Raw genomic sequence first — 25,297 nt, 5'->3', positions numbered from 1 at the left:
TCTGTCTATGAGGATTCGTAAGTGGAAATGAAGGATGTCACGCGGGCAGCCGTGAACGTCTAGCTCACGAGAGGAACATGGACATGGAAAGAGCGACAAGCGCAATACACAGCGGGCGCGCCCCTGGCTTCTCACGCAGCAGGAGCCTCACAGGCACTCCCGGGACCTTCACTACCAGCCTCCGTGTAAAACAACCCAGAAGCCCCACGACAGGGCGCCGATTAATAAAGCAGGAAATGACCAAGGGGAATCATGAAGCGAGCCCGATTTCAGGCACATGCCTATAATGCCAGTGACTTGGGAGGCTGAGGCAGGAGGATCACAGGATCTAGGCCAGCCTCAGTCATCTAGGGAGATCCTGTCTCAAAAAATAAAAAGGGCTGGAATGTAGCGATTGAGTTCAATTCCCACTACTGGAGAGAAAACAAAGCGAAACCTGGCAAACTCAGTCCCATGGCAGGGATCTCGAGTGGTCTGGTGGCAGCTGCCCCTTTTAGAAGGGGCAGGAAACCTGGATTTGCGGCAGTCCCCACTGGCCTACTTCCTTAAGTGAGGACATCTGACTGCACTGACTTTTGAAGTTGAGACTCAGGAAGTAAATTAACTGTGACCAAGGATTCGGGGAGCAAGCAAAGCGCTGACCTGGGGGAAACAGCGATCTCATGAGAAACAGCGGGGTCCTAATCAAATCCTAGTCCATTCACAGAAAGCCCAAGGGAATCCACCAGTGACAACACCCCCTACCTTAGGCACATGATGGGTGCACGCAGGCAGATTTTAGCTGCCCTAAGTAGTTCAGAGAACTTGTAAAAAATAACTAATTATGTAAAAACTCCAGATTTAAAAATTTTTACCAACAAAATATGTGATAATAGATATATACAAATGTATTTATCCATTTATTTTCTTCCATATTTTTATTGGTGCATAACTACATTAATAGTGGGATTTGTTCCACATTCATACACACACACACACACACACACAAAATAAAAATAAAATTTGGCCAATACTTATTCCCAGTATTTCCCCTTTACCCTCCGCTGGGTGCCTTTCTTCTACTTTACTGATCTCCTTCCCCTCCACCTTTTCCTTTTTCCTCTCTAGCTCCCACATGAGAGAAAACATACAACCCTATACTTTGAGTCTGGCTTATTTCGCTTATCATAATGGTCTCAAGCTCCATCCATTGTCCTGAAAATGACAATTTCATTATTTTTTATGACTGAATAAAACTCCATTGTGCATATATGCCACATCTTCTTTATTCATCCATCCACTGAGGGACTCCTAGGCTGGTTCTATATTGTGAGTTTGGCTATCGAGAGTTGTGCTGCTATAAACATGGGTATGCACAGATTAGTACAGTATGACTTTAGTTCTTTAAGATAAATACCAAGGAGCAGTACAGCTGGGTCATACGGTGGTTCCCTCCCTAGTGTTCTGAGGAACCTTCATACCGATTTCCATGGTGGTTTTACTAATTTACAATCCCACTAGTGTTGTGAAAGTGTTCCTTTTCCTCCACATCCTCTCCAGAACTATTATTTGCATTCTTGATGGCTACCATTATAACTGGTGTGGGATGAAATACTCAGTTTTGATTTGCATTTCCCTAATAGCTAATGATGTTGAGCATTTTTTCAAGTATTTTGTCAACTACTTGTATTTTTTCGTTTGAGGAAGAGTCTGTTTAGTCATGTGCCCACTTATTGAAGTTTTTTTTGGGTGTGGTTTTGATTTCTTCATATAGTCTGGATATTAATCCTGTCTTAAGAGTAGCTGGCAAGGATTTTCTTCCACTTCGTAGGTTCTCTCTTCTTGTTTCCTTTGCTGTAATTTTTAACTCGATATCATTCCACTTACTAACTCTTGGCATTATTCCTGAGCTTTAGGGGTTCTGAGAAACTCACTGCCTGTGCCCAGGAGTGTTGACCCTATGTTTCCTTCTAGGAGTTGCATAGTTTCTGGCTTCATTTCTAAGTCTTTGATCCATTTTGAGTTGATTTTAGTACAGGGTGAAAGACAGGGGTCCAGTCTCATTCTTGCACACATGGATAACCAGTTTCCCAATTCCATTTGTTAAAAAGTCCCTTTTCTCCAGGGCATGTTTTTGGCACCCCTGTCGAGGACCAGACCAGCACAGAGGCGGGGGCTCGTCTCTGTGTCTTCTGTTCTCTACCATGTCTATGAGGTTGTCTCTGAGAGATTTTCTTTAGGGGAAAAACTGATGAGGGAAAGCTTGTCTCTGGTTTTATGTAATTTTCCTAACTAAAATAAGCTTGTATTACTTTAACGAATGAGGAAGAAAAGGTCAAAGTTTTAAAAAGATCATGAAAAACACTGCCAACCACTGCTTGTGTTCAAAACAAATGCTTGTCTTCAAAATGTCGTACAGAGGTTTAGAACTGAGTATGTCCAGTATGTTTTTTTCCTTTTAAAAAATATCTTTAGCTGTACCTGGACATAATAACTTTATTTATTTTTATGTGGTGCTGAGGATCGAACCCAGTGCCTCATGTGTGCGAGGGAAGTGCTCCACTGCTCAGTCCCAGACCAAGCCCAAGTAATGTTTTTTTTTGGTATATTGTACGTTGAAACTGACACAAAGCAAAACACCATCTACAAAAATTTTGAATAATAGGGAAAGTGTGAGAATTAAAAAGCTAACTGCTCAGAGCATGGGCGTGCAAGGCACACCTTTGACTCTAGGTGGCGCTCACCTCCAGTACATTATGATCCACCTGCACAGCTTCACTTTCGTACTGCTATGCAGAAAGCGCCACTTCAGTCAGAACCAATGCCTAAGAATGGGCAGGGCATGCGACACATTTTAAATTAAACAGTATTTTAAATTATTTAGTCTCAAATTAGAAACCAGAAATTATTTTCTTAAACTCAGCGGCTTGGGAGGCTGAGGCAGGAGGACTGCATGTTCAAAGCCAGCCTCAGCAAAAGCGAGGCACTAAGCAACATAGTGAGACCCTGTCTCCAAATAAAATATAAAATAGGACTGTAGATGTGGCTCAGTGGTCGAGTGCCCCTGGAGTTCAATCCCTGGTACTCAAAAAACAAAACAAAACAAAGCAAACACAATTCAAGAAACTGGGTACCACAGAAGTAGCCACGGTGCAGCCCCCTGCCTGGACTGCTATTACTGCATCCTCCTGAGGCAGACTTTCCAGTTCGCTCTCCTCAGGCACCACGGCGTTCGGCTCCCTACTGTGGGCCAGTCTCCACCACGTGTCAAGAACTTATGATTTTGAAACGGAATTCCCTGAGAGCCTGGAGGCTGGGGTGAAGATGCCTGAGAGATGAGGAAACAGAAGCCGGGGAGTTATGAGACTTGCCCAGGGCCCTACGACTCGACTAAGAGACTGGGAGGAAAAGCACTTAATGGACCACTTTTCAGAGTTTCTTCCATTCTGCCACATATTTTTCTTCATCCCAGGGCTCAGGATAAAACAAAGAAGTTTGTCAGGATAATCAGAAAAAAATACAATTAAGTCTCCAGAGGAAGTAATTCAGATTTGGTGGAATGGAATGGTTACATTTCAAAAGGGTCAAGAGTCAAAGTAGGGCTGGGGTTGTGGCTCGGTGGTGGAGCACTTGCATAGCACTTGGGAGGCCCTGGGTTCCATCCTCGGCACCGTGTAAAAATAAAATAAAATAAGGTGCGGAGTCCATCGACAGAAAAAAAAACATTAAATAAAAGTCAAAGTAACTATTTCTGACAATATTTTTGAACTTTTAAATTATTTTAAAGTAATGGACATAAAAAAGTCTAAGAAGCAATATATAATTGTATTTTAATATTTTAAAAATCAGTTTGACTTCTACAAGATAAAAAATAAATCGCCACTGTGCAAGGAGCTTCACACGTTTCCTCCTCACTCGCAAAATCCTGCGCGTGGAGACATGTCCCATGCCTCCCATCAGCTTACTGAAGAGACGGCTGTGGCCCAGCGATCTGCCTGAGGTGAGAGGCGCTGTCAGCAGAGCCTGGAGGCAAGGCCACGCGGCTGGCCTGGACGCACACGCCCCTCGCTTGGTGAGAAGGGATTTGTTTCACTTGGTCCCACTGGGCAGTTTCGCACTGGGTGGGAACTCCATGATGCAGCGCCTCGGCCTCCGTGTGGACCGAGGTAGAGCAGAGCCGAGGCTTCCCTCCGGGGACGCGCTCCCGGTGTGAGTCACCTCCCAGCTGTGCCCCACCTCTGCCAGCACCTGCAGAGGCTGTAGGTGACAGTGCCAGGATGGACCAAGCAACCTGTTTACTGAAGAGTGCCGAGCCCCACAGGCAGGAACCCCGACCTCGCTAAGGAATGGGGCTGACCCCTGGAGGCATTAAGAAGGAATGGGACCGGAGGCCTCAGGCCTGGTTTTAGACAGAAGGCAGCAAAGACGCAGTGGACGCCTTCACTGCCCCTGCGGATTTCTCACTTGTTTTCCATTTAGGGCTCTAAGGAGGAGGAGAGGGGAGGAGAGGAATCAGAAGCTCAGGAAGCAACCTTCCACCACGGGTCTGGAATTCCGTCTGGGGGGACATCTTGGCTTTCCAGGACAGTGACCACGGCACACCATGCCCATTTCCTCATCTGCAAACTAGGGATCCAAGCTCCTATCCCTACGGCAACCTCGATAAACACCGCCGCTCTGCACCTGTGGGTGGGAGGCAGCCCTCCCGACACGGAGGGCTCTCGTCTGGTTCCTGAGTCACACGCTGGTCTGCCAACTCTGTGCCCAGGACGCCCAGACACGGGGCCTCTCCCTGCTCTGCCCGTTGCCTCTGGCTGTCAGGACCTCCCGCCTGCAGGGCAGTGCTTCCATCCTCCCACCCTGCCAGAGCCAGCTCAGCTGACCTTCCTCTAGGACGTCCCTGAGCAGACCAAGCACCTCAGAGGTGAGCGCCGGTCTGCCGACCCCAGCAGCCCTGTGCTGGCGTCTGCCCCGCTAAATTTCCAGCTGGAGCCTCAGTCTTTGCCCTGTTCTTGATACCTCAGTGGTATTTATGAATATTCAGCAGGACGAACGGACACACGGACCGCGCCCTTCCTTCCGTCCCACTGACCTTTGTTCTCCTTTGCTGTACTTCCCACCCCCACATGCTCCCCACCCCTCTTCTGGTCTCCTTCTCTCCCTTTGCCACTTCCTCTCCGCCAGAGGGAAAGAGTAACGCTGCAGAGAAGGGGGTGTGAGTGGGTGGAAGAGGCGAGGGCGAGGCATGCTGGTGTGAAGAGCCCTGTGGCCCTCTGGTAAGGATCAGGGAAGGAGGAGGACAGTGACCGTGTGCCACTGGCGGGACAGGAGCTTGGGGTGCGTGAAACTTGGCCCACGTTACCAAGGACTTGCCAGAGAGGAGGAAACCTGATCATCGTAAGGAAGGTTGAACTGCCCTCTTTAGTACCAAGGTTGTGAGCAGCTGAGAACGTCACTGCTGTGCACCACCTTCCATGGCCCAGGGCGGCTTCAGGAAGGAAGGTGACTCAGGGCTGCTCCCAGCAGCATGTGACACCAAACCTGGCTCTTCTCAATGCACAGCCCTGGGGAAAGGCACCTGCCAGTGTTGCTCTTCAAGACCAGGCTCTCCTGTTCCTTCTGCAGGTTCACCCAAGCACCCAGGTAGACTGGCTCATGCATTTGGTCACCAGACACTGAGCAAGGCCCTTCTAAGTGTGGGTGACATGATTAAAAGACAAGTAAGGTGTAGCCCTTGTCCTCAAGAAGCACTTGGTCTCCAGAAGGCCGTGGGTGAGCACAAGAAGGTCACAGGGGGAGGGAAGCAGCCTCGGGCACAGAGGAGGGAGCAATAACCTCAGAGGCAGAGAGGCCTGGGTCAGAAATGACAGGAGGTGCCAACATGTACCGAGCAGACAGGACAGAGCACCCAGATGCAGGGAGGAGCACAGTGTGAGAAAGCAGCTTGGAGATCCAGGAGCAGTTCCTACCAAGGCTACAGGCTACTTACGCTACATAATCCTGCTCGTCTTCTGCCTGAAAGTGATACGTCCTATTATCTAAAAGAAAAGAAAGAGAGTGACACCTCAGAAAGCAGCGTCCTTTCAAGTGTAACACAGACCTAAAGGTTCCTGGGGAGGAAAAAAGAAACCCAGCTAGCAAAAGTAGGAATCTAAGGTCATTCTGTTCTTACATCCTGCTTTGCCAGGTGAACGGTTTGCTCTGTTGATATTATTCCTCAAGTACAAGAGGAGTATAGTAAAATATCACAAATACCATGCAAACATTAGGCACCTCTTCTGAGACAAAGTGAGAAGGGGGAGGTCCCATCTGACCAGGTGGGCTTTGGGGAAAAAGTGAAGAGTGCCAGCATCTCCTTCTCAGAAAGGGCCCACTGGCCGTTTCTCCAAGGCCTGGGACCCCACCTGCAGGGCGGCTGCAGCAGGCTTTGCCCCAGGTGTGGGGCTGCTCCCCGCTTTCTGTTCAAGGAAGAAAGGCTCAACTTCTGGAACCCATGAAAGGGAAGGCAAGGTCTAAACTGGACATTTGGGGCAGGTGTCCACGAGAGAAGTGCTTTCTTAAAACTCCAGATTTGCAAGAACGTTTCAAGACATTCAGGGTGAAATAACATTGATGAGCATTTCCTCACATGACTGCTCCAGGCTGGGCACGCTCATCCTTCTCGAGAGAGACAATGAGTGTGTTAAAGTACACGGCTGGGCAGTAGTGCCTGACAGCCTCGGTTGAATACCACCTTACTGCTGTGTGACCACACCTGAGTCACTGAACCTCTCCTAAGCTCAGTTTTTTTTTTTTCCTTCTGTAAAATGGGAACCTGACAGGGCTTTTGTGAGAGTTGGCAATAATGTATAAAAGATACCTAGCACACTGAGATGCTCAATAATGACAACTATTATTAATAACCCAAAGGTTCTCATATCTAGGGTTTCTTGGCTTTTTGAAATCATACCATAATTCCAGGTTTTCCTATTTCTTTCTCATCAATAACCCAAGAAATCTCTTAAGTCATAAAAATCATGGGGAATCTAAATTTTACAGGGTGCTGCAGCATCTAGCTCAGACTCCATCTAAAGAGACTCGTGACGATTTCCTGGATCAGGACAGTTTTTGAGTTTGCATTCATGGAACTGCATCAACAGGATTTCCAGGGCAGGAAGGTATTTTTGTGCTTCCACACAGGTCACGCATTTCAGTTGCTGGTCTGCTTTTCTGGGCTCTGACAGAGAAGGGACCAAACCTTGGTTGGTGGTGCAGGATTTTGGGATGGTGGCGAGAGTCACTCCACTGGCTTGCCAGGCTCTCTCCCTGCAGGAGGAGGTGTCCCCTCAGCTGCAGTGTGGCCACCAGGTGCTGCCACGGGCGCTAACTTAGCAGAGCGGCACACCCCCAGCTGCTGTACCCCGTGACAGGGTGTGCGTGGGGAGGGGTCATTATGCTCTCACCACGAGGGAAAAGTAACCTCTGAACCATACGTGAGTGAGGGAAAGCAGTGACAGCAGTTCATGAAATCTGAAGGTAGTCCTGCTTGGAAGCAAGAACATGATTTTTCCTCTAAGAGCCTGATTTTGCAGGGATATAACTCCAGGCAAACTAGCTGTATGGGTACAGAGGTATCCCTGTATTCCCAAGTCTGTATCAGAGCTTTTGACTCCACGTGCATGTTAAAATCACGAAGGGCTTTAAAAACACCTAAGTCTGGACCTCATACCAAAGCATCTTCGAGGTCCAGAGGAGAAATGGGAACATACTTAGAAACAACTCTCTGAGAGGATACAACTGTGGACTCACAGTCAAGCACTGCACAAGCACAACATACAATGCAGACTCCTCATATTCTGAACATCGTCATATCTGACACTGCTATGCCTTCCCAACTGTAAGAGGGTTGAGTGCAAATTAAATGACCCAAGAAAGTCAGGTATGGTGGCACATGTTTGTAGGCCAGATACTTGGGAGGCTGGGGCAGGAGGACTGCTGGAGCCTAGGAGTTCAAGGCCAGCCTGGGCAACAGTGCAAGACTCCAGTCTAAAGCTGCAAGTGCAGGAATGACAAGAAGCTCTGCAGGGTGACTCTGGATCCGTGCTTGGAAAGGCTGCTTCAGGATCCAAGACAGCGGACATCTGCAGGTGTCAGAACCCACAGCAACCTACAGAAAGTGTTTTAAAGGACTCACGTGAAATCAGGTCAAAAGACTTCTTGTCCTCGGCGTTTGGTTTCACCTGGCAGGTAAGAAGGTTCAGCTTGGCTGGCTGCCTATTGGACTGGACAAAAGAAAGCAGAGATGTTATGTGCAGCACTGCCCTCTGGCCTGCGGACTGCCCGCAGCACAGCATGCGGTTCACGAAGCCTGTTCAGTGATGCAAGAACACGTGTTGAGCAAGGAAGGATAGACCTCTGGGCACTGCCGAGTGTACCGCAAGGCAGCACCAGATCTGCAGGTTTCTGTCCTTAGTTATAAGCTGGCAGGTAAAGTCCTTTACTGCATTAGAGCTCTGAATCTCATTAAGAAGGAAAAAAAATGTAGGTGTCTTAACTGCACATAGGGATCCTGGCGACTCATCTTACTGGAACCAGGGATGATTCACCTCACTTGCAGTGAAGAATGGGCCCTAGAAAGGCACCTTCTGGAACCTACACATATTCACACACAGCTGGCACTGTCAAGACAGTACCTTACAGTGACATGCAGAGAGCCCCAGTGCATTCGCTCAGAGTGACCCCAGTAATCAATTATCCCAAATCCAATGTCCAAGGTAGCCACAAATTTTGGTTGCAATGCAAAATTTACATTACTTCTCTTAAAAGTACAGGTGTAAGTACCACCTGAGAGTCCTTGCTTAATCAGTCCCATATCTGCAGAGAGGAATTGAAGGATTCCCATCACTCATGAGTATGTCTCTCACCCACACATGTAAGAGACCCAACATAAGCAGGTGCACTACCTCAGAGTCTCGTCACACAGACTTTCCAGCACTCCTGCTGCACTTGTCCAAGGTCACATGCTGGCCAGTGCTGTGCTGATACCAGGACCCTGCTTCCTGCAGGAGCTAAAGAATAAGCCATCTGAGTGCCTGAGTTGGGCTCTGCTTGGACACAGAAGTTTGTGGAAGCAAGTAATGGAACTGTTAGCTCAGATCTGCTGCCTGCCTTGGCCCACAGTCAGGACTGAAAATCCTCATGTTTCCACCCAAACAATGCCAAGTGTTTAGGACAGACAGAAGGGGGAGACAGTCCCAAACAACAGAGATGGAACATGGTCAAGACAATCAATGACATGCTGCATCTCTCCTAGACAACAGGCTCTCAATGATGGTGCTTACCTTCCGGTACTCTCTAGACCAAATCAAGATCTTCCTGCTGTGACTTCAATGACATTAGACATAGAAAACCACGACCCTTATCCCCTGTTCCAAAACAAGCCATCTAAGAAGAGGAGGTGAAACCCCAAGGCATTTCATGATCACTGCGTGTACCCTTGGATTTAGAAATGGAACCAGGAGTAAGTAAGAGCAATTCCTGCCCAGGCACAGAGCTTGGGAAAGGGTTCCTGGGTTCAACTGGCTGCTGAAACCAGGCAGGAGGGGAGAGGGTCAACCAGACCTGCACAGTGTCTTACAACAGACCCGGAGCTCAGCCTGCTAAGGGCCTCAAACTCCAAAACTAGCATCTGCAGTCACAAACCTAGCCCAGCCTAGGGTCAAAGAAACTGCTAGCCCTACATCTTCTCTCTTTGGATGCTGATAAAATTACCAGATTTCCCATATGAATGACTATGACGTGCAGTGATCTGAAAAGGATGTGACCCAGTTAATGGTGTGATTCTTGTTCCACTTTAGAACCCACATTTAAAGAAGGACGTAGAAAGCTTAGGGAGATGGAGAGATGATTAAAGAGGTAGGAAGTGGAAACTCCTAAGATGGGTTGAAGGCACTGCTTAGTCCAAGGGAAGGCAGCTGGGGGTGATTAAATAACCACCTTCAAGTTCGCAAAGGTTGTGACGGGAAGGCTGGGCAGCTGTTTTCCATTTGCACAGATGAAAAGAAATGTACTTAAATTGTAGAAGATTTGAGCCAGATAAAAGGAAGAACTTCCCCAGTTTTAACTGACTACGTGTAATAAGAGGTTTCAGGATTCTTAAGTAGTGAAATCTGTCTTGGAAAATTTTAGACTTTTTAGACACTTCACATCTGAATGTGGCAGAGGGCTAACACGCTGATTTCTTTTCCTTCCCAAATGTTTTCTGGTGTTTCTTACCAACGGATACACCAAATAATAAACGCAACATCTTAAAAAAAAAAAAAAAAAAAAAAGGAAACCCATTCAGCTCGCTAGTAACTGCATTCAAGCACCATCCACGTCTCACCGCTAAGCACCGTTTTGCTGGAAAGCTTTCTACAGTTTAGTCATTCATGATTGGACTACAACTTCAGTTTTCTTCCCTTAGAAGCCCATCGAGGCTACTGGGCTGACCTTTGCCACATTAACAGACCCTTGTTTGACATGGACACAGCCTGTCTCAGGGTGTTTCCCAAGCTGGGTGCCAGGGAGGAATCTGACAAGTGACCTATCACGTCAAATGTGACTTTTCAGGAGCAAAGAACACAAGTTTTGACTGTCTAAGCAGAGGACATGCCCCGTGCTGAGCCTGTGGATGCCAGCAAGGGGAGCGGTATGATTAGCCAAAGGCCAGGGACCAAGGCGTCAAGCTCGGAGATCACCGCGGTAATGATAGTAATTCCAGATGTTTGTATAACTTCCCGAAATTCCAAAGAACTTTGACATTTAGTAGTAAATTATAGGTATATTGATTAAAGAAGATGTAATCTTCTCTGGGGTTTCAACACAGAGTAAAATCAAAGTAAAACTAAATGACTTGCTCTGGGCTACATCAGGGTGGGATGGTTTCGGAAATACTTTCATATTGTTTAAGTACAAGAGGAAAAAAGGAAAAACCCAAGGACATTTCAATGCACTGAGTCCTTGCTGTTGATGATTCCTGTCCCACTCAGAATAAAAACCCTTCTGTATCCCCACCTCCAGGTGCCACGAAAGGCCCCTCCCACCGACTTGGCTCTTGCCACTATGGAGGGCCTGGCCCTTCCTGCTGTCTACAGCCTAGACCACGGGCCCTTGACTCCTGCCTCCCTCCCTCAGGTCTCACCATCCGCATGTCCACAGCTGCTGGCCCCCCTTCCCATGGTGGTCCTTCTTACACCCTGCTGTCTTTCTTCCTGGCTCTTCTCTCTCCTTTGGCTTTCTGTCTTTCTACCCATCAAGGGTACACTTTTCCCCCCTATTAAAATGTGCCAAGCGTACAGCAGGTATTCAAAGGAAAAGACTAGATTCAGGTGCCTTTCACACCTTCCCTGGGAGGGAAGTCTTATTAGTATCTTTTACTAGATGAAGAAATTAAGGCACCCAGAAGTTAAGTGACATTCCCGAGATCTCTCATAAAGGAGGCGGTGTGAGTGGATCAAGGCCCGTGCCCACTCCTCCTCTGCCTCTGCTGTGCAGTACAGGTGGAAGACAGCAAAACGGCATTCCCAGCACTAGAGCTCCTGAGCAGAGCAGGGTTACAAGCAGACAGAGCGCAAGTTCCAAGATTGACTTCCATCTTAATATCTCCTCAGGTTATTTGATTCTCTTTCAAAATTGATAAAGAATATGAAATAGTTATTCATTCCTTTGATATATTAAGTTTCTACCACATTCTTAACACATCTGAAAATCATGAGGTCCATGCCCTCAAGCAGCTCTGAGAAACAGACCTGAACATGTTCCAGAACAAGCCTGGTGCCCAGGGAGCCCTGGGGCCTGAGCTCTTGGTTATGTAGCAGAGAGGCAGCTGGACCTTTCCAGTGAGGACCTGGGGGAGGAGGGAGCAGGACCAACCAGATGAGCGGGCAGGTGTGGAGCTGCAGGTAGAAAGGCCTGGAGCATGAGTGGGTACAGGCAGCCCTTGGTGATGCTGAGCAGAGAAGCAGGCAGGGCCTTGCACAGGGTGCTGAGGGGCTCCTTTCCCAGGGCGGTGGCAATCTGCAGAAGGAAGCTGAGCAGGGAGGGACAGCCAGCCCTGCCTTTCAGGGCGTGGCTGGTGGAGGAGGCCAAGAGCAACCAGAGAAGACGACAGAAGAGCCCTGAAGGGCCTGAATGGAAGATAAGGTGCCAGAGGCTGGGGAGGGCTCCACAGGCTTTCCAACCAGCGATTCAAGACTGATTCTCCAGGGCGCGGAAGCTACCCGGGCAGCCCTGACAGCCAGCAGGGAAGGGCAGGTGCACCTGCAGGTGCTCTTGGGTGGCACCTCTTTCCAAGGCTCCGAGAGCTTCTCCAAATACAGGTGTTACATCTGTCAGCTGAAGATTTTACGATTCTGTTCCCTCCAAGTCTGAAGCCTGTCCTTTCACAAATTTTATTTTTCATTAAAATAATGCCTAGTCACTGAAGAAAAATTAGGAGACAGATGAAGCAAAGAAGAAACTGAACATCACGTGTTAAGCCCACTTTTACACCCAGTGATCCACACTACTATCACCCTGATATTAACGAGAGGCGTGCCAGGTATCCTTTTTCTGTTTTTTTTTTTTTTTTTTAAGCATCCATTGATCAAACCTGTACAGATTATTTTGTAAACTACTTTTTTTTCTTTTCAATTGGCAACATGCACAGCTGTATTCTTTTCAAAACAGGATATTATAGTGATATGTGCACACCCATGTTTATAGCAACACAATTCACAATAGCCAAACTATGGAACCAGCCCAGGTGTCCATCAATAGATGAATGAATAAAGGAAACACACATATACACAATAGTGTTTTATTCAGCCATAAAGAAGAATGAAATTGTCATTTGCAGGAAAATGGATGGAACTAGAGAACATTGTGTTAAGTGAAATAAGCCAAACTCAGAAGTTCAGGGGTCAACGTTTTCTCTAATATGTGTAAGCTAGAGAGGAAAAATAAAGATGGAGAGTGATCTTTCACATTTTCTGCTTAGCTATAGTAGCCTCTTTGATCCATGCCTTGTAATCCAACAAGTTAGATACCACAAACCTCCTGACCTATAATATTTATAAGAAATGCAATAATTTGATGATGAAACATCTGAGCTATAATCCATTTTTTTGTTGTTGTTGTTGTTTTTTTGGTGGTGCTGGTGATCGAACCCAGGGCCTTGTGCTTGCAAGGCAAGCACTCTACCGACTGAGCTATCTCCCCAGCCCTATAATCCATTTTTTAAAAAACATTCTCATCACAGTTTGTCAACTGTATTGGTCAGATTAATGTTCCTGTGACCAAACTGCCTGACAATAACATGAAAGATCTATGTGGCTCACAGTTTCAGGGTGTTTGGTCCATAGTCAGTTGGCTCCAATGCAAATGTCATAGCGAAAGGTCTTGGCAGAGGAAATTGCTCAACCTGGCAGCCAGGAAGCAGAGAGAGGAAGGGGCTGGGGAGCGCATGAGCCCCAGTGCTGACTTCCTCCAACCAGGTCCTGCCTCCAGGGAGTGCATCCAGCTGCTGGGGTTAGTCCACTAATGAGGGTAGAGCCCTCCAATTATGGCCTAAAAGCCCCATCTCCGAACCTCAATGCATTTGGGAACCAGGCTTTAAACAGGCAAGCCTTGGGGGACATGCCAGACCTAAACCATAATGTCCACAAAGCAGGCAGTGAGTGGGTGAGAGAATGTCTACCAGGCCCACCCCATCCTCATGAACCAGGTCTGTCCCTCAGAGCAGGGGCAGTCTCTCCACAGGTGTGTGGCATTTAGTGGGCTGCGCACTGTGCTGAGGGTTTCCCATGCTTGTTTAATTAGCACAATTACTGACGGCCCCATCAGTAAGCACCACTGTACTGCCCCACACTTAACAAATGAGGAACCAAGGCACAGAGAGGCTAATGCACTCTACCTTAAGGTCTCAGCAGAACATCTGATGAAGGCAGAGAGTTTTTAAGAAACCTTACTTTTCTGTAACGGGGAGGGTGGGTGCAGGTCATGAAAGCTGACTGATTTGACTGCAAGCCTTTTGTTTCATACCTTCGAAACTGCAGAATCATGACTTTTCTTTAGTCTTCTTACCCCTGAACGACCAACCGCATCTATTTTACCAAGTGGACATGCTTTCTTGATTTGTGGGCTCTGAATTAACGAGATTTTCTCTACCGACTTTTCTACTAGAATTACAGAGCTGCAGGGGAAGCACCAGGAATGACACGCTCCGTGAGGACCTCCAAGGCAGGGGGCTTCGGGACCACAACCCTCACCAGTCGTGAGGCCAAGGTTTTGATCTGAAGCCTCTTTTCAATTTTAATTCTTCAATTTCATCCTCCCTTCTTCGTTTATGAAACAAGTTTCTTGCTGGAGTTTCCGCTAATCTCTGTTCAACATGAAAGCAGGGGAGATTTATCTGGCAGGTCCTTAAATCCGAGGCAGCATTAAGTCTGTGACACCCTTGTTATTCCAGAGGATTTGCCAAAAGAAGAAATCAAGGCTGCAGTGCTTGAGGTTCTCTGATGCCCACATGGGAGACGGCCACACAATACCTAGCTTTAATGAAGCCACACTTTGGGAACTGAGGCTCATGAAAGTTTGGTGTGTCTGGAGCAAAGCAATATTCTGTTAATTTAGAAAAGCAATTTATTGCAATTTATTCATATTATAAGGTACCAGGCAGAATGGAGGGGAAAAAATCTCATATGGAGGCAATCAGGCCTGGCGTCTACAAATGGAGCCAAGAGCAAGTACCTTAGCTCCTCTGAGCTCTTTAGCATGGAGAGAGAAAATAAAGCCATCTTTGTTGTGGCAATGAACTCAGGGATGCAGCACAAGTGTCCAGCGTTCTGCTTCCTTGTAGGAGGTGGCACAGGATTTGGACTTCAACTTCCCGAGTTCAAATCTGGTTCCAGCACTTACTGGTTGTATGACTTTCAGGGTTCTTCCCATTAAAACAGAGATAACATACCTCCCTGTGAAGGGTAACGAAAGGTAAATGGAAAGCACATGTAAAGGGTAGCATGCAGGCAGTGTCTGGGCCTGCTTTATTACTCCACTGAAATACTGGAAGCTGGGTGTCTTATGAAGAAAAAAGGTTTATTCAGCTGACAGTTTTAGAAGCTGAAAGTTCAAACAGTGTGGTGCCAGCTCTGGTGAACTCCCTGGCTGCAATGCCTCCCAGCAGATTCCATCCTGGTGGCAGTGTGGAGGGGGGTCTCACGGACAGACAGGAGGCACCTCTTCTGGTAGGGGATTGAACCCCCTAAGTTATATCTCCAGACCTTTACACATTTTTCTTTTGATCAGGGTCTTGGAAGGTGTTTGAGTAGCTTATCCAAGGCTCTATGGCTTGTCAGGGGCATCGCCTCGGTCTAACTGGCTCTAAAGTTTGCCCTCTTTGAATTCCCAGTGCTGTTTTCTAATCCACTGAAGAAAAATATTCTCTTCTCCCAGTGACAATGGGGACAAAGAGGTGGGCTCAGAGAGGAGTCCAGAACAGCCTCAGAGCTTTAAAGGCCAGCCAGACAGGAGTTACAATATACTCAGGGACAGGAGCAGTCTTTTCCAGGCTCCTTGGGCTTCCCAAATGCTCTTAGTGCATCCTTCAAAGCCCTGCAGCGGTTATCTTCAGCGTTCTGGATAGGCCCAAAACCTGTAGTCCTGGGGAACTGTTCTCTGATTCAAAGAGCCCCAGGGCAGAGACACATGGAATTCTTGCCTTAGTGAAATGCCCTGGGAGGTGATGGAGCTGCAGTTAAGCCTTAACAGGCAGAAATTAAATTTCTATGAGAAATACTTACCCAAACTGGCTTTGTAAAGTATGTTGAGGAGGTAAGGGAATAGCAGTACCAAAGAACTCCTGCAAACCACAATTTAAATGGAGGGAAGATGACAAAGAATGACGACAGGGTATATGCACTGAGCAGTCCTGCCCCACATCTGCCCTAAGTGCCCATAATCAACGAACTCATTTCACCTGTACAACTGCCTATGACTGCCTATGAGTTAGGCACTGCCCTGTCAAGGGTCCCTTTTATCTAGATGGGAATCCTTGCTTGGATTCAGTGTCAGAGACAGAGCTCAAACACAGGTAGCCTGTCTCCAGGGTTCTGGAAGCAGCAGCCCCCACCTCAGCTCACTGAGTTGATAATACCTGTGGAGCTCAGGAAACACTTATTGTGGTCTAGGCTCTCCGAAGTCTTTAAATGCATCATTTTATTTAATTTCTTGCCACACTGAGAGATGGGGACTATTACCAGCCAGTTTTACAGAGGAGGGCACAAACTCAGTAATGGAGCATGCACAGGAAGCAGCTCAGTGCACACGAACTCACAGGTAGACTCCAGGCTGTGCTCTGAATTTCCCTGCTGAAGACAATGGGCCTCTGGCAGGTGGACCCCCACGTCATCTGCAGATGCTCACCTGTTCAAGGCCAGCTGGATTCCTAGTTTTTTTGAGTAAAACACCAAACTTTTTTATTGGACTTCTGTCTGACACTGAAGTACTTTTAGTGCCATCAGATTGAGAAACAAGGGACTAAGAATTTAATGGCTGCTATGGTGTTAATTCTAAGGGCATGTAGAGGCATTTAAAAAATGTATCATTTAGGCAGACTGAAGATTCAAGGGTAAACTCCTAGGGCCCTTGCAATATTCCCAGGACCAGCACTCCCCTCCCCTCCTAAAAGTCCTCGCAGCCTTCTCTATCTGAAGACCCTGATTGATTCAATGACATGGGAAGTGGCTTCGTTCCAAAGAGATGGCTATTGGTCTTGAAAGTTTCAAAGACCTAATAATAATCTGGCATTTAAGGCGAGGCCTACAGTCTCGTAGAAAGTGCATGGGCTTTGGAACTCATCCAGCAATTTACAAACTGCATGGGCTCAGTGTCTCCGAGCCTCATCTACAAGATGCAGTTTCATTTAGGACGTATTCACTGAGTACTAACCACACATTGGGCAATGTGCTCCTATAAGGAATTCAAGATGAGCAGGACAGTCCCCACTCGGGAACCTCAGCCTAGAGAGAAATGAAGGTAGGAGCACCCATCCTGAGGACTCTCTTAAGACTAAGTGCAGGGAACACCACATACTCGATGAACAGCAGTTCTCATTCCTTTTTCAACCATTATCTAAAAAGTACATCGCATCAAGGTTAATTAATTCAGGGAGTGAGGGTTTTAAAAAGCACAGCTGCGTATGCTTTTATACAGGATTACTACAATGAGGTAATAAACTATAATTCTAATATTCTATTTCTTTGTTTTATTATTTTTACAATGTTTATGTTTGTTTATACTGCTTTTAGTCAAAAAAAAAGAAGGAAATGCAAACAACTCAAAGGCACAGACTGGCAGTAAGACGGCAGCTGAAGTTGCTCTGGGGATTGTCAACACTAGTGGGAACAGCAATTCACACCAACCACCTTCACCAGGGCCAAGGGAGCTAGGTGTGAGACCCCGTGTCTGGTTTTAGTTCAACAAAAAGAAAAGAGCACTGAAGGCAGAAAGGAAAGAACTGGCCGAGGCCCCCCCTCAGCTCCCCACAGCAGCCCAGAGCTTCCTGCTTGGGGGATGAACAGGGTTAAGTCCGGGCCTCAGACTTCAAGCCCACCACAGTGAAACCCAAAGTATAGAAATCTGCTAAGAATGGTTCAGTGACTACATAAGCTTCTTTATACTTAAGTTTTGCCACAGGTTTATTAAGAGTTGGGATTCTGAAACAAAAGCATCTTATACCATGTTTACAAAGTCTAGCTGGGGCTGGGGGTGTTGCTCAGCGGCAAAGCCCTTGTATAGCACGGTAAGGCCCTGGATGCCAGCAGGAAAAAATGATTAAATATTAGTATCAACCAGGTACAGTAGTGCAAGCCTTAATCCCAGCTCCCTGGGGGGCTGAGCAAGAGGACTGCAAACTCAAAGCCAGCCTGGGCAACTTAGTGAGGCCCTGCCTCAACTTAAAAAGTAAAACAGGGCTGGGGATGCAGCCTGGTGGTAGTGTGCCCCTGGGTTCAATCCTCAGTACCAAGAAGGAAAACAATCACAAACAGTGCAGAGCAGAAGAAAAGGGCACTGAACCCGATGGTTCACAGACAAGCTACGATTATTACAGCAAATGCAGAAATTCCCACAAGGTCATGTTACCTTGAATAGTAAATAAAAACACATCTTTGAACAGATCCATGAAAAGCAATGGATTTGTGGGTGAAATCTTTAGGGATGGGCTGTAGGTAATTCTTCAGGAGTACATAGGAAAGTATTTCTCCCTGCAGCAGTAAGTCAGGGAGATGAATCACTCCCGAGCAGGTATTACTCAGGTGGTCAAGCCAAAGACATTGTGCCACTAGTCTGGTGCTCTCCTGAGTCAATGTTAACAACAATCTGCAAAGGTGACATTCATGGCTCGGGTGGGGTGGGGTGTCTTTGAGCTGGAGGAATTTTCAGGTGTTATGGGACTCCTGAATAAAGGTTCCAGGTTTTCTGACAATAAAAACCCTTCTCCAGTAGCAGAAGGGCTGTTAGGGACGGGAAAGAGGCCTGGGGAGTGGAGAGTGAGGAAGAGAAGGAGGCGGGACGGCGAGTGCAGCAACATGGTGGATGTGATCGGAGCCTGATGCGAGCATGTGTGGAAATGTCAGTGTGAATCCCAGTAATCTGCGCAATTAAGAAGTAGTAATTATTATAAAGAATCAAAAGGCTCTTTCCCCGACTGTTTCAAAGTCACTTCATCTTTTCATTTTCCCAGGAAATACTGGCCCCAATTTTCAGCTAATCCTAAGTAAACAATGGTGTCTGAAAAGTGGGGAAAACTGGCTAAAACTGGCTAGAGACTTTCCTATGGAGGCAGGAATATGATCGTAAGTGATGTGATTAGCAGCAAAAAGAGGGGGGACTAAAACCAATGAAAAGTGGGGAACAGAATAACACAAGTCGGGGAAGGAACCACAAGTGGGGAGGGGCCCATTTCCCCTGGGCTGCTCTGGGGCAGGAGAGCTCCCGATCTGTAGCAGGAGGGGCTGCTCATCAACAGAGCTCGGTACCACCAGTGACCTCTGAGGAGCTAATAGTTACAGCAATGACTATCACTCTGCACACACGGCATGTGTCACTCAATACCCATATCATCTTTTTCTCAAGGTCACACAGTCAACAGCAAAGCTGGGGTTCAGACTCCCACCTGACAGATGCCACAGCCCATTCTCCCAGCCGCCCAAGTGGTCGATGTGATACTTGTTGTTAATTAGAAAGAATGCACATAAACAATTGGCTTAACCACAATAATGTCTTCTGGCAGAAAAGAAGGAAGGAGAAGAGAACTCATTTATTTCTTATTTTTAGCAAAGTGCCCAAGGTCATAAAACTATTAAGCAGGGCTGCTGATGCACTTCATCAACTATGCTATCTCCCGTCACACTACTCTGCTTTCCACAGAAACTCCTAAGAAAAGCACATGGACAGAACAGGGTAAGGCCACATGTAGCTCTCAAAATGCTTGCTGAGAGGGCTGTGACCAGACAAATCCACGGGGAGAGGTCTCAGAAGAAGGTCAATAAAGTTAGGGGACACGTCATAAATCTCTGACTAAAAATTCACAATCTAAATAGTCAAAAAGACCAGAAACTTCACTCTAGTATAAACGGAACAGTGTATGGAATTAAATATGAGTAGGTCCAAAGGACCTATTTTCCATCCATGTAACTTGATGCTTAGGCCAGCCACAAGGGTGAATGGAACTCAGTTAACAAATGCTAAATAAAAGAACAATTGCTAGACAGCCTCAATGACAACCCCTAACCCATCCAGTCTGCAGGTAGGGTTTCTGCTATTGGATGGGTGGCTGGCCAGAACTGGCATGATGGTTAAAATCTCAGCTGGACCATCTAAGGACAGAACTCAACACAGGGTTCTTCAGGGGGCAGGGGACAGAGATGAGGCAACTGCTCGAGGTTCATGAAGGACTACTAATACATGCCATCACGTACGAGGCCACAAGACCAAGCACCTTCCGTGTGTCTAGGGCCATGTGCCTGCTAAAGACAGATCATCAGGAGCAGATGAGTGACTGCAGAGAGCGGAGAGTGCAGAACAGGAGGGCTCTACAGGAAGAGACACACTAGCAGGACACCCTGGACTAAGGCCTGACAGAACCAAGCTTGAATTTCTTACTCCACCAGTTACCAGACAAGCTGGAGCTCTAGGGTCCAATTTCTTTATCTGTAAAAGGAAGGTTCCGATACCACATGGGCTGTTGGGGTGGTGAAATAAAATAAACTTTATGAAGGTAAGCAGTACTTCCTCTCTTTGATAGAGAAATGTAAACTTAGCTGTAACAAAAAATTGCCAGTGTCATAAATGCCCATCCTTGTTTCTGCAATCCTGCAGGCACGGACTGCTTATCCTAACTCAAGGGCCCCACGCGGCACAGGCCACAGCAGTTCACCTGAGAGTTTGTCCTTGACGCTAACATTACTGGGTTATGCCGCACACATATCTTTAAAGACACCTGGAACAAACTCTGCCATCCACCGAGTGATACGTTTTCCATTAGGACCCCTGCATCTTTGAGAATCAAAAATAATTCTCTGCTAGTTTAAAAAGGCAAAACAGAGCTTACTTGTTTCACTGTGCTCTCTGGCCGGCCAGCACGACTGTACATCTCTACACACATCCTTCTGTTTCCTACATTACTTTTCCAGGCAAAGAATTTTATAAGGCAGGAACTAGGCTTTTCAGAACAGCCAATGGTATTTCCCGAAAGATACGATTGTAAGATCAACCAATATCTGATTCAGTTTGAGGGAACCAAAAGAAAGGTTTCTGGTGGTGACCTAGAAGGACACCACAGACACACTTACGGTTGCGTGCGAGATGGTCAGGATTCCATTCTTGACGGTACACTTCCTCCTCTGCCACACTTTCCGGATCCTAGGGAGCAAGCCCAGCAGAACTGCATGTAGTGTCTGAGTCACGTAATCATACCATATGATGTGAAACAATAATTACAAAAAAAACCCCACTCCAAAAGAAAAAAAACCTGACCCCCTTGTTTAAATCACACAAAATAGAAAATTCTGGTTGCCTTTTCTATCCCAGGTAGAGGGTAAATCAGACAGGCAGGCATACACAAAGATGCTCATTATGACACTGTTTTTGATGGTGAAAATGAGAGATAGAAAAAACAAATTTAACAGCAGGAGAATGAACACATTAATTATGGTTACAATACAGGTAAAAAATACTCTTCTCTGAAAAGGGGGCCCAGACCTATATTAGGAATTGTATATGGAGATTTGAACCATATCTGTCAATTGTCTAAGGAGATTTGAACCATATCTGTCAATTGTCTGTCAGAAAGCTCTATTAACTGATTACATCTACAATTAAATGCATTTTTTTTTTCTTTTTTTTTTGCGGTGCTGGGGATCGAACCCGGGGTCATGTGTTTGTAAAGCAAGCACTCTACCGACTGAGCTATCTCCCCAGCCCTTTAAATGCATTTTTGAAAGTTATGATATCTGCCATTAGGGAGAAGAATGGGGGTGAGGCTGCCTCAGATGTAGAAAAAAGAGCTCAGGGTCCAAGGCACAAGAACGATCATGAGTATTTTTGGTGACTCATACACCTCCCCACTGGGGTCTTCCAGGGCCCCTGGAAAAAGAGCTATTCCTGGTTCTCGTGGGAGCTAACTGTGGAAAGCATTTGCAAGTAGGTGAGAAACATGTTTTGAAAAAACTGATGATGCTGAAGGATGGAAAACGTCAAAGAGCACGAATTTCAACTTGGAAGAGTTTCCGGTGAAGCTCCAGGTGCGATTAAGAGACTGCAGGTAGGGCAGACCTGTGCACATGCAGCAGGCGTGGCCGTGCTGCTTGGGACCACTGCCACCAGGGAGACGGAAATGGGCGGGGAGTAGGATTCCCTGGGCTGGGAGAGGGCTTTGCATGCCTTCTGTTGCCACGGAAACGAACAACACCAGCAGAGACCATTCTATCTTTCCCAGACTTTAAAATGGTAACTTGCATTTTTCTTTTCCTTCTTAAATTAATCCTCTAAGGAAACTGCCACAACGTAAGTTTAAAACCAACACCGATAACACTCTCTTCTTATATATGTAACTGCTACAAGTATGGTTTGTTCCAGAGCATGTTTTTCAGAGGGTAATGAGAATTTGACTCCATGTAAACTGAACTCGCTGTGCTCCAAATGATATGTCTCCTCAGGAGGTAGTTTAGATCCACTACTTGAAAACTATCCTCCAATTGCAGCTAAACCACATACTTCCTTTTGCAAGAACTGACTAGGAAAAGTACTAACTAGGATATCAGAGCTAATATCCATCAAATGATAATGCCTGCATCTGGTTAATGGTATCAGCTTTCTGCAAGTGGCACTGATCTCATCTCACTGTCGCAGAAGCTTGTGATGATGGGCAAGGCAGTCTCTGTGCAGCTAGCAGCACCCTTCCTAGCAATGCATTTCAAATACAAACCACCAACTCATCAAACTACTCAACCTTGGGGAAACTTGCCCTGATCAGTTTACTGATTTAATTTAGTTAAGCTTTTATTCATCAGTTTTTCTTATGTATATTAAGGAACCATAAAATAAATATCCACATTCTCTTGCACAGCTAACGAAGCTGAGGAAGGTAACACAAAAGCACTGACCTTCCTGGCTGAGAGACTGCTCATGAGGCATTCCAGATGGCCAGAGGAAGGAGAGTGACATTAAGATATGCCCCTGCACAGCTGAGAGCAGCAGCTCCTGAGCTTTGCAAATCTTCTACAGCTCTTTTCTATTAAAAAGTAGCCTTGCACGACTTGGTGTGTATGGATTTTGATGCTGGATCACTTGGGCTTTGGACCCCACATCATCTGGCATAATCCTGGCAAAGCTGTCACATCACCTGTGTTATCTGACCTCTTACAGACTCATTTTCCTTGCCTGTACCGTGAAGATAATAATGCCCACCTTCTGGGGTTGCTTTGAGAAAATACACGTAAAGCAATTGCTCCTTTGCCTCTCAATAAATGCCTCTGGGCCATAAAGTTTTAAGATTATTAAACATTTCAAATTGGTTTCAAATTGTGTAACAATCCTTAAGAAACAAGCAACATTTTTTTTTTTTTTTTTTTTTTTTGGTGCTGGGGATCGAACTCAGGGCCTTGTGCTTGCAAGGCAAGCACTCTACCAACTGAGCTATCTCCCCAGCCCCAACAGGCAACATTTTAAAAAATTGGGTCAGAAATTACTAATGCAAACGACCCTTAGGAGAAAATCACAACATTACCAGTGGTTACTGCTGGCAAATGACTCTGTCTGAGGCACAGGCACGGCAGTACCTTCTTCCACAGAGGCGACCACCATTAACTGGGGGTTATGGCTGTTCACCTGTGCTGCCTGAGCAATCATCAGGAGTTGGACCACTTGGCTTCCAACCTCCCAACTCTAACATCAACAGCTCTTCCCTTAGCTCTTGCCAACAGACTGCAGCAGGGCGAGAGTGAAAGCCGTATCTCACCTCCCTTTTCCTCCCAGCACCAGGAGACCGCCTCACACACTGGAGTGCTTGCTGTATGCATGTGTGAGGAGGGGCAGGAGTGGGAGCATGCCAGCATGCTTTGGGTATGCCAAGGCTGGTCGGCAGCAGCGAGAGCCACTTTGAAATATGAAGGGGAGACGCCCCGGCGTGAAGTCCGAGACGCAGTTTCAAATCTGGGCTCTTGCAGTTACTGTCTGTATGATCTCAGTCCTACAGAGATGACCGAGGGTGCCTGGAATATGGCAGGCGCTCAGCAGGTGCTAACAAGAGGCGATTTTAGGGTCTGAACTAAACAATACCGGATGAAAAGGCTGGTCTTCCTGGGACATGCAGATGTTAACCACTCAGAAACAGGCAATTCTAATTTAAAGAAAAGCATTGTGACTTCAGGTGAAAGTGCTTAAAAACTGCGATTATTCTATACTTCTGCTTTCAAAGAAATGTTAATAGTGCACTGTTGCCTTTTTCTTCCTTTGGAATGTAAAGACTTTCTTTTACTCAATGCTATATATTTCAGGTGCCTTGAAGACTGAGTCCTAGATACAGAGGATTCTCAAAGGATACTTGCTGAAAGCATGAACAGAATGAGCATAAAGACAGAGACACCAGAAATGTGTAAGTGAAACATCTGCAATTTCAACAAACAAAACCAGATAACATACAGCTTTGATGAGGCCAAGAACACATACCCACAAACAGTCAGAAAACAAGGAGCTTTCTTCTAAAAAAAGATGACAATTAGTAAGGGGAATGATCAAGAGTCTACTTAGGCACTCACTGTTACATAGGATCATATGTTCAAGCAATGGAAAGGAAGAGTGGCAGGACCAGTGGACAGAGCGGCACAAGGAGATGGAAGAGAAAGACCAGGCAAGATACTCTGTATGCAGAGGGAAGTCACTGGAAGCAATGTAAACAAACGAATGACATCATGTGCTTGATGTGTAAGAGATCATTCTGGATCAGATGTGGTGGAGCACACCTCTAATCCCAGAGACTTGGGAGGCTGAGGCAGGAGGATTACACATTTGAGGCCAGCCTCAGCAACTTAATGAGACCCTGTCTCAAAAATAAAAAGGAGGGCTGGGGATATAGCTCAGTTGGTAGAGTGCTTGCTTTGCATGTACAAGGCCCTGGGCTCAATCCCCAGCACCACTAAAAATAAATAAATAAATAAAATAAAATAAAAAGAATTGGGGATATAGCTCAGTGATAAAGTGCCCCTGGGATAAATTCCCTGTACCAAAACCAAATCAACAAAAAAAGACAAGACCACCCGAGTGCTATGTACAGGGGAGCTGGAGAGAGAGAAGAGTGAGCGACAGAATCCAGTTAGAAGGTGGTGCCACAGTCCAGGAGAGATGCTAGTGGACAATCCTGGAGCCAGGGCAGCAAAAATGGCTAGAGGTGCATTATTTTTAGAGTTAGAACAGGAAGGGCTTTGTCAAATTGGCTGTAATATAAAAGAGAAAAGGCCAAGGCTGACCCGAGGTTAGGATTTGAATGGCCAGGTGCACCACCCAGGCAGAGAACGATGCACTAACTACAAGTAGAGAGGTGGGCCTCTCACTTCTTGCTTTCCTGAAAGAACAGGTTACGAGTGACAGGAGCCATCTGGAGAGGCCACAAAGCAACTATTGCTTTTTTTTAAAGACAGGTTAAATCTCAGACTTATGTGAAGAAAGTCAGTGCATTAGAAAACTTTTAAGTGTGTTTTCCAATCTGAGACTAGAACAAGTTGCTAGTTAGCAGCACTCGGTGAACATGATCACACCCTGGGAC

At 46.4% G+C, this 25,297-nt stretch overlaps 1 protein-coding gene across 8 annotated transcripts in view; it reads right to left on the bottom strand.

Annotated features, from left to right (window-relative positions):
- The window catches only part of Asap1 (ArfGAP with SH3 domain, ankyrin repeat and PH domain 1), a 330,237-nt gene that overhangs the window by 45,399 nt on the left and 259,541 nt on the right, over window positions 1-25,297 (bottom strand). For all 8 annotated transcript variants that reach the window (XM_047548811.1, XM_047548846.1, XM_047548821.1 and 5 more), the window contains 3 exons: window positions 20,829-20,898; window positions 8,153-8,240; window positions 5,969-6,017 (listed from right to left, as the gene is read on the bottom strand). In XM_047548811.1, coding sequence (XP_047404767.1) covers window positions 5,969-6,017; window positions 8,153-8,240; window positions 20,829-20,898 — 207 coding nt within the window. The remainder of the gene's footprint in view (window positions 1-5,968; window positions 6,018-8,152; window positions 8,241-20,828; window positions 20,899-25,297) is intronic.

This window comes from Sciurus carolinensis, chromosome 1 (genome assembly GCF_902686445.1).
Source record: "Sciurus carolinensis chromosome 1, mSciCar1.2, whole genome shotgun sequence".
Lineage (NCBI taxonomy): Eukaryota > Metazoa > Chordata > Mammalia > Rodentia > Sciuridae > Sciurus > Sciurus carolinensis.
Note: the sequence above shows the minus strand (reverse complement) of the source record. Positions and strands in the feature narration are given on the sequence as shown.